This window comes from Chinchilla lanigera, unplaced genomic scaffold, assembly GCF_000276665.1.
Source record: "Chinchilla lanigera isolate Chin_1 unplaced genomic scaffold, ChiLan1.0 scaffold00004, whole genome shotgun sequence".
Classification (NCBI taxonomy): domain Eukaryota; kingdom Metazoa; phylum Chordata; class Mammalia; order Rodentia; family Chinchillidae; genus Chinchilla; species Chinchilla lanigera.
The window spans coordinates 32,719,328-32,729,125 of NW_004955405.1; the positions used below are offsets into that span (position 1 = coordinate 32,719,328).

A 9,798-nucleotide genomic window follows, 5' to 3' on the forward strand; every position below is an offset into this window, starting at 1 on the left:
AATTTTAAGACAGGGTCTCACTAAATTGTCAGGTTGTCCCAAATGAACTCACATTTTCAATCCTCCTGCTTCAGCCTCCCGGGGTGCTAGGATGATAGTATTCTGGTATATCAATGTGCCTGGCTTTTTTCTTTTGCCTTTTCGTTTTAATCTTATCCTTCCCTTATGTTCTAAGGTTTCCTCTTTAGTCAGGACTTTTCTGTTTGGAGAATTTTTTTATAGCCATTATTCCAGCACAGGCTTGCTGGTGACAAATCCTCTTCATTTTTCTTCATAAGGAAACACGGTGAGGCTGGCTGAGTTAGAATGATTTAAAGTGTGCTTTGAAAAGTTGTGTGGACACTGGGAAGGACGGATTGGAGAGGTCTTGCTATGCAGTTCAGGCTGGCCTTGAGCGCACTTTGTAGCGGAGGCTGGTCTCAAACTCTCAACAATTCTCCTGCCTCAGCCTCCCAAGTGCTGGGATTACAGGCGTGCGCCACCACACCCGGCCAAAAAAAATTTTTTTTAAAGGTCTAGGTATGTAGCTCAGTGCCAAGGCTCTGGGTTCAATCCCCTGTACCACAAAGAAGAGCAAAATAATAATAATATTAGTAATAAATTAAATGTACTTTTTTTCTCGAGTTGTCTAAATTATGCTTGACAGTTGAAGCAAGAATTACATTACTAACTTATGTGGCTTTTAATGTATATGAAGGAAGTACTTAGAGAAATTTTGTTGTAAATGCTAAAGGTAAAGAAACGCAGACCAGAGGTCAAGCTGGAGCAGAACGATAGAACATAGTTTTTTTTTTATACCGGGAATCGAACTTAGGACCTGCTTGCCAGGCAGGCGTTTGTGCCGCTGAGCTGTATTCCCGGCCCAGGAGCAGAATGATCAGTTGGGAGTCTTTTGCAGAAACCTCACCGAAGGAGGGTGAAGACCAGCCAAGGCTGGTACGGCAGAGATGGAGAGGGAAAGATAGCCTCAGGCAGCAGTGTCCAGTGGAATCATACAAGCCAAGAATGAGAGCCACAAGTGTGATTCAAAATTGTCAAGTGGCCACGTTAAAAAAAGGTACAATTAAAAAAAAAAAAAAACAAAACAAAACAAAACAAAAAGAGGGGCTGGGGATTTAGCTCAGCGGCAAAGCGCCTGCCTGGCAAGCGCAAGGTCGTGAGTTCGGTTCCCGGTACCGGAGAAAAACTAAAAATAAAAAATAAAAAAAATAAAAAAAGGTACAATTGAGTATGTGGGACTCTTTTTAATAATACACTTTACTTAATCCAACATATGCCAAAATGGCTATTTCAAAATGTCATCAATACAAAAATGTTTATTGAACATATTTTTTGTACAAAGCTTTTGAAATTTGTTGTGTATTTTAGGCTTACTGCTCCTCTCAGTGTGACTGGCCACATGTGGCTGGTAGTGAGACCTAAGCAGACCAGGCAATGTGAACTAGCCGTCTGAGCACTCAGTAGTCACGTGTGGCTAGCGACTGACCTGCGGGACAGCGCAGAGGCAGAGGGTCGGGCCAAAGTGGGCTAAGAGGGTCCAAGGATACCAAGATTTCTTGCTTGGATGACTGCAATGTTGTAGCCAAGGGAAGGCTCAAGAGAGTGAGTTGACAGGACTTAGCCACTTTATAATTTGGATCAGCGCTTTGAAGCCAATTTAAATGGCTGTGCAATCTAAATAACGGAGTGCTTGCCTAGGACATGCAGCTCCAAACTAATCTGAGTGCATCCTTCTAATCTATAGGCACAGCAGCCCTCTTCTAGTGTGAAAATTTTAGATCTTCCACTAAGGGTGTCTATTATTTACTAAGGGAGAAAGGAGGAGAGGAACAGGTTGAGAGAAAGATGTGTGTTTAGTGTGGGGAGGGGAGGAATAGTAAGGAAAGATAGGCGTATAGTTAAAGAAATATGCCTGCTTAGGAGGTTCATGTAGATCCTAAGTCTTGGGGTTCATTCTTAAAAATGCATGAGTGATGCCGGGTGTGGTGACGCACGCCTGTAATCCCAGCACTTGGGAGGCTGAGGCAGGAACACTATTGCGAGTTCGAGACCAGCCTGGGCTACAAAGTGAGCTCAAGACCAGCCTGAACTGCATAGTGAGACCCTGTCTCAAAAAGGAAAAAATAAAAAAAAAAAAAGGAAGCATGAGTGAGTCAAAATATTTTTACCTCTCTTTGAGACTCAGTAAACAAAGCAAATAGTAGATAGCTTGGGAACATGCCTCTAAATAGATCCACCAAAATTATGGTTAGTGTAAATTTTGTCTAGTTAGAATTTTTTTTTTAATTTTAAATTTATGGTATTTTTGTCATGTGCCTGTATCTTTATGACTTGGGCTTAAGAAGTATTATTTCCTTTTTTTTTTTTTTTGGTCTTTTTGACACAAGTTCTCACTATGCAGTTCAGGGTGGCTTTGAGCTCACTTTGTAGCCCAGATTGAGTCTGAACTTGCAGCGATCCTCCTGCCTCAGCCTCCCCAGTGCTGGATTACAGGTACATGCCACCGGGCCCAGGTAAGAAGTACTGTTTCTTTATAATAAAAGTTGTGCGTGGTTAGTGTAGAAACATGGAAATGTGCGGAAGGAACACTAAACAGTCTTCCTGTAATCTCATTCTCCTGTGATAATAAACTGTTCTTTTTTTTTTTTTTTTTTGGTTTTTCTCCGGTACCAGGAATCAAACTCATGACCTTGCACTTGCCAGGCAGGCACTGTGCCGCTGAGCTGAATCCCCAGCCCCCTTGCTCTGCCTTTTAAGTGGCTGCAGCATTAGCATCCAAGAAGGCTTACACTTTGGACACATCTTGGGCATCACCTTGGACTGCCTGTCTTCCCTTACCTACCTGGTCCCCCACCACTTCCACTGAGTTGCTAGCTCTTTCCACTATTTTCAAACGAAAATAAAACACCGTGTTACAAGGGATGAGATTTGGCAAAATCCCCAACTGCCTATGGGGCCAGGGCATCGACCCTGGAAGTACAGAAGCAACCGCTGTGCAGAAGGAAAACAGTAGGTACGTTTTTTTCTCTGTCTGTCCCTCTTATAGACTAAGATACGGCAGACAAAAACCTGTATAGTTGGTGGGAGATCTTCCACCTGGCTAAGCAGCTGTCTGCATTTCTTCATGATTCACCAGCCAGCGCTGTTCCTTCCCATGCATCCCTACCTTACTTCCCTCCCCGCTCATTCTTGTTTTATGGGAATTACACTACCAAATAAAACACTAGCAGGTAAGTCTTTGCCTGAAACTCTTTCCTAGGGAACCTAGTTTATGCAGTAGGAAGGAGGGGTAAAAAAGTGAGTCCTCAGGATGAGATTTTGAGTTGAATTGCCCACTTACCTGAAAGCAATAGGGACCTGATTATCTTCGGGCAGTTAATTGCCAAGTTTGAGAGGCAGAAGGTCTCTGTTACAGCTCGGGGCAAAGGCAGGGTAGACTGTTGAAAACCAGGCCCAGGATTTGATGATACAGCGGATATTCCGGGCACAGACACAAGGGTAGTCGTGCAAAGGCACAAGAGTGAGAAATTTGAGTTCCTAAATTCCTCTAAACTTGCAGGCTGGCGGAAATAGCCTCTATCCAACTTGCCTGAGAAAAACAAGGTCTGCTTGCCCGGGGGAATCCTCAGTGACCTCACCCGAAGCAGGTGCCTTTCAAGATGAGGCTTGTTGTCTTCAAAATATGCCCCCAACATACTTCACTGCCTTTTGGCTGAATAGCAAAGTCAGGTTGCAGCACAGCCTGAGCAGGCAGTTACAAGCTCTGGTCTGAGAAGAGGGGATTGCAGGATCCAGCTAACAGGCATTAACAGAGAGCGAGGAGCCATGTGTAGGAGTGTATCTGGAACATGGCAGCCTCCTGGCGCCCATAGTTGTGTTTGATGGAAGGGATGACCTAATATTTAGCAGAACCATAGTGCAGGGGATTTAATCTCTGCAGTCAGAGCTATGATGACTGAAAGGGGACAAGTGGAAGGGTCTGAAACTTTTCGTGCTGAAGTACTACATTAGAAACAATATTGTACTCCAGAGGAATTGCAGATATTTGTGAAGGCTACAGCTCTTTGAAAGACACAGAGGAATCACCATCTACAACTCGTGTACATTACTGGTGAAGATTTCAGGTTTTAGAAGTTTGTATCTTTACATCCTGGTTAAGGTTGCTGAGATCTTTGTTGTATATCCAGACCGCACTGACTTACCCTGCTCCCTGTAATCAGTAAACCTGTTTAATTACCCAAGAAGTACTTGTATGTGGTCTGAGTCTGTAACAGACATTTATCAGTGTGGTGCACACACAGTAGGTTATGCCTTACAAGTATCTTGTTCCTTGTTTTTCCATTTTTTTTTTTTTTGGCTCCAGGAATCGAACTCATGACCTCAGGCTTGCCAGGCCAGTGCTTATGCTGCTGAGCGACATCCCCAGCCCTTGTTTTTCCATTTTTGCTTTGGTATATTTCATCCTCCAAAAGCTTATCCTAATGAGTTCACATGGAGCTATATTTCCCTTTTTGTCTTTCAGTTTTGTAGATTTTTTTTTTCTCAACTTTCTCTTCTTTTGTACTGGGAATTGAACTCAGGACCTCATGCTTGCCAGGCAGGCACTACTGCTGCTGAACTAAATCCCCAGCTCACACTTTTGTAGGTTCTAAGGAAGTTTCTTCTTCAAAACCTTAAATATATTCTGTTAGAATTTCTTTTACTACTTTTATAATTGTATAAAACATACAATATCTACACATAATACATTACATAGTTCTTATATACATGACACTACATAGTTCTCCCTAACTGTTCCTTCGTTTTATTGATCAGAATTCATTTTCCTGCTGACTGTGCTGGTGTCTCATCCATGGGTTTAGGTTGGCTACTTCTGTTTGTGGATTATGTATAATGATCTGTGCAGCTAGGATATCATCTTGTTTACTCTTAGCCATCTTTTATTCTGCCTCAAATACTCTCCTTTTAAAATTATATAAAACACAGATTAGAACTTACAGTTCCCTGCTTAGGAATTTTCAACAGTTCTTTAAATAATTATAATTAACGTTTACATGGCACTTCCTCTGTGAAAACCACTGTTTTACAGATTTTACATATATTAACTCATTTACTTCTATACAAAATAGAACTATGAGGTAGACAGTATTGTTACTTTGCCACCATTGCAGAGATAATGAAAATAAAACACAGTGAGGTTTTTTTTTTTTTTTTTTTTTTTGTCTTTTTGAGACAGGGTCTCGCTCTGCAGTTCAGGCTGGCCTTGAGCTCACTTTGCAGCCCAGGTTGGTCTTGAACTCACAATGATCCTCCTGCCTCAGCCTCCTAAATGCTGGGATTACAGGCTTGCACCACCATGCCCGGCATGACAATGAGTTTTGGAAGAACTAAGCTTTCACATCACAATTTCTAGCCCCAGAATTTGAGCTTTTAATCTCTACAACATACAGATAAGCTTTCGTGATGATGGTGTTTTATTTGATAAACTTACTGTTACATTAAAAATAGCATAAGTCAAAAATAATGTAATACATCTAGCCTACCAAACATCATAGTTTGGCCTACCCTACTTTATTATTATTACTTTTTTTTGTTTTTTTTGCAGTACCAGGAATTGAACTCACGACCTTGCGCTTGCCAGGCAGGCGCTGTGCCACTGAGCTAAATCTTGTACTTTAATCTTTGTTATTTTTTCTCTTTAAAAAAATATAATATGGCATTGAATATGGCGTATAATTTATTGATTACTGCATTGAAAGGAAAAAACAGAAAGTTGTAGGAGTACATTTTCCTACCACCATCCAGTCAAAAATATCGTTAAATGAAATTATCATGGGGGTTGTCTATGTTTTTCTAAGGAGTCCTGCTAAATGTAAAGTTGAGTCAAAATTTCTGAGCACACCTTCCAACTATCTGCTGTGTTTGTCCATGCTTTCTTTTCTGCCTCATCTTGATCTACTGCAGCCAGCAGCTCACCACACTAGACATTATTGACCTCAACTTGCTGTGTGTGCTTATGACTTTGTATCTTACTTAGGTTTTTTTTTTTTCTTCCCCTCAGAGATAGCCTTCTAAATTTTTTTTTTTTTAATTCACTTACTCCAACAAAGATTTATTTAATAGCTCTTCATGCCAGGTGCTGGGCTTGGATTGTTGGGGACCAGAAATTCACAATGGCTAGTTTTACCTATTTCCCTGCGGGAGAAACAGAGGCTTGGGATTATGGGTATCACCCTTTTGAGATTTCCTGCTATCTCCTTAGGGGTGGGCCATCCTCTCCCACCTTGAAGACTAAGACTAAGACTAAGGATGCTCCAAGGCCAGGTCTTTGTCCGTGTGAGACCACAGCTGCCCTCTGAATCATCCAACAATTCCCCTTCCAGTCAATAAATACCAAGGTTCTGGCTGCCTCCTGGCCTTTTGCTCCTCATGAGCAATTGGTCACCCGAGATCCCTGCTGAACTGCCATTGTCTCTGTCTCTGTCTCTCTCTATCATTTTCTCCCTCCCTCCCTCGTTCCCTCCCTCCACACACTGCAACACCTGGCAGGAGACTGGGGTTCACTGCAGGGGTCTCCAGTACCGGATGCCTACCATAACAAACAAGCAAGTCCGTGCGGTAAGGGTGTTTCTGGTAATGGGTATTTACAGTCCAAGGCTAACACGACATCTCTTCTATGATTCTTTGTTTTCTCTTTAGTCCCGCTTCATCTTCGGACCCTTATAACATTTTTTAAGACTTTGTCACAGCACATTTCATAGCCTTTTTTTTTTTTTTTTTAAATAAAATCATGGCTAGTTCTTATGTGTGTCACCTGCTTCTTGTAAAGAATGTGTGGGCTCATCTATGCATTGCATGGATGTACTCAACAAAGGGCTGCATTTAACTGACTGAAGGGATGAAGAAGTAGAAAAAGAATTTTTTAAGTCGATATATTAGGTGGAGAGATAGAAAAGGGAGGCTTTTGTGCTCTTTTTCTTTTAAAGAACTTTATATATCTATTTGGGGCAGTACAAGTGATTAGCAGCTAAATTACTAACCGACAGAACACTAACCTTATTTATTATTTCTCTAACAGTAACTTTAGATGAAAAAGAATTTTGAATGGGCAAAAGGATCCTTGCAGCCTGCGAAGGCATTAATTATATGAAACAGCAATTTACATTATTTATAAGGAAGCTATTTACATTACTTAGCCCTGTCAGACACGGTAGTCGCAGAGCTCTATTCTTTCATTACAGGGAAAAGAATAAAACCAAGTGACAAGGAAGTAGAAAAGATATTCTAATGGCTGCATCTCATTACAAGAAAGACAACTTCTCTAAAATGTTAAAAAAAAAAAAGATGCCTCAAATATAATTGAACTGAACAAAATGGAAACTTCCATCTTGCCCCAATGATTCAGAACATAACACCTATTTAAATATTCGGAAAAGCTTCCAAAAACTACTGCGAGTTAAGCATTGTTAACTAAATTACGTGCACGGAGGAAGATGACTAAGAGACAGTGTTTCATAATTCAAGTATTTGAATTTAATTAGTCACATCTTTCACAAGTGACTTTGAAATGGATGTGCTTACACCATGAGCCAGGTCACTGGTGACGGCAGCCGGATTGGGGGAAAATTCCCACTGTGTTTTATTTTTATTTTCTTCCTTCCTCTGTGACCACTTTAATTTAATTGAATCCTGCTGCTTCCCTTTCATCAATATCAGAGATCGTTCTCGGTGGCAAATTACACTCGCTTTTGATCTGAAGTGGACAAGTCTACTACGTGCAAACAAAGTTAAAAAGTGAGAGAATGTAAGAAGCTGACTGAAATAAAAAGATCCCATTAATTTTTTTTTTTTTTTGAAAATACCCCAAGGATGAAAACTTCCCCCAGGCCTAAATTCTTTAAAGTCTTAAAATTTTTTTCTGCTCACAAGAGATAAGATAAAATCTTTGTCAATCGGAGGATGGTATCTAAAGCCTGGTTGGAGAATTGGACCGAACACAGTGAGGACTCTGCATTTCGCCACTTGCTAGGAAGATTTCCTGGCCATAATTACCTGGCCCGGTGAGCAAAATACTCTCCTCCTCCTTCAAAGAATATACGGGTGCAGTACACAGACATAACATAGCCTTCCAAATTAGTACAGGCCCACAGAGCCTGAACAAAATTAGGTCAGAACTGAAAAAAAAAAAATCGTCTGTGGTCTAATAAGCTTCTTAATCTTTAATGGGAAATTGGGCTTACTGAATGTTAGGGTCACTTTATTTTTAAGTGTGAAAGAACTGGCAACACTTTTTAGTGTTAAAGACCTATTTTTCTAAGCTACTCAATATTTCTGGTCCCTTTTTTGTATAATTTCTGGTACTGTATAATTTATAAGGAAAACAGGTTCCCTATTTATTGAAACTCAAACATCAAATGAATAAATTTGGCTCTCACGGTGGACCATACCATGTAGGGAAAGAATTTCTCTTGCTATTAGCTATTTCCCTTGAGGGATGGTAGTTTCCTCACTTGAAGTAAAGCCCTTCAAAAATCCTTGTTTAAAACGCCGAAGTATTTTGAGAGTTAGCACTTTAAGCCATTAGCATGCATTTATACCAAATAGTTAAGGTTGTGTAAAATGCCCACTGACTTATAATACAGTGAATAATATGGCTAAAATGCAAATAAATAAGTATAATCCATTGCAAGAGGGACAGACTAAGGGATCAGTTGCAGGTATTTGATTCTTAAACTGCTTGTCAGTGTTTCCTAATTTCAATTTGATTAATCAACTAACTGTGGGGAGCCATCCATACAGATTATGGAATCTGAGCACAAGCTTTAGAGTCACAGACTAGGACCTGGTCTCTGACACTACTATGGCTTTTTACAAATAATTTAACCTACCTAGGATTTAGTTTCCTAAAATGTGAAATAAAAAAAGAATATAGTCCAGTCTTGTGGACTTGTGAGAAATTTCAGTCTTGTGAAAAATTTCAGCTCTAATATTCTCCAGCTCTGTTTTCTTCTTCTTTTTTTTTGTTTTTGGTCTTTTTGAGAAAGGGTCTCGTTATGCAGTTCAGGCTGACCTTAAACTCACTTTGTAGCTCAGGCTGGCCTTGAACTCACAGCAATCCTCCTGCCTCAGCCTCCCAAGTGTTGGGATTACAGGCGTGCGCCGCCATGCCCGGCCTATCCAGCTCTGTTTTCAAAGCCTTCTCTCTAGTCTCATCTCCCACAGGAAAGCCAGAGGGCAACCGCACAAATAAATTCCCCGGTTTCTGTCGGTCCTGGACCCGGCCCTTTCTTCCTCCGTCCTGCAGGAGCCGCTGTTTCTCGGACAGCGCGCGGGATGCTTGGTTGCCATGAGACCGTCGCTCGGCAACCGAAACTACACAAACTCCCGGCGGCCCCGGTCGCACCAACATGGCGGCGCAGGGCGCCACCGCCAGCCCCGCGTCCGACGCGTCTCCTGCATCGGTGTCGCCGCCGGAACTGCCTCCGACCCCCTCCTCGACCTCGGGCACAGTTTCGAAGTCGCCCCTGGAGTCGAAGACGAACACGCCGAGCCCGCCGCTGCGCTGCGCCGGGCCCGAGCACTCGCTGCCCGCCGCCGTGTTTTACGGGCCGTTGGATGCGAGGAACCCGCTCCTGGCCTCTTGCGACAAGGACGTCCGCGAGCTGCTGGGCTTTGTGAAGAGGAGGGCGGAGGCCACCACGGAGGCGCAGAGGCGTGAGCATCGCCGGCGCTGGTAAGCCGAGGCGGGCCGCTGGGCGGGCGCGGCGAGAGGAGGGCCCGGAGCCGGCGGGGCGCGGG

The 9,798-nt window shown here is 42.3% G+C and overlaps 1 protein-coding gene across 5 annotated transcripts in view; it reads left to right on the forward strand.

Moving 5' to 3' along the window:
* Positions 1-9,127: 9,127 nt before the first annotated feature.
* Positions 9,128-9,798, forward strand: part of Cfap54 (cilia and flagella associated 54) — a 308,158-nt gene continuing 307,487 nt past the window's right edge. For 3 of the 5 annotated variants that reach the window (XM_013518536.1, XM_013518540.1, XM_005374497.2), the window contains exon 1: positions 9,368-9,733. In XM_013518536.1, coding sequence (XP_013373990.1) covers positions 9,408-9,733 — 326 coding nt within the window. In that variant the 5' untranslated portion in view covers positions 9,368-9,407. Of the gene's footprint in view, positions 9,734-9,798 lie in introns of all 5 variants that reach the window. The other 2 variants (XM_013518543.1, XM_013518547.1) reach the window with 1 other exon arrangement.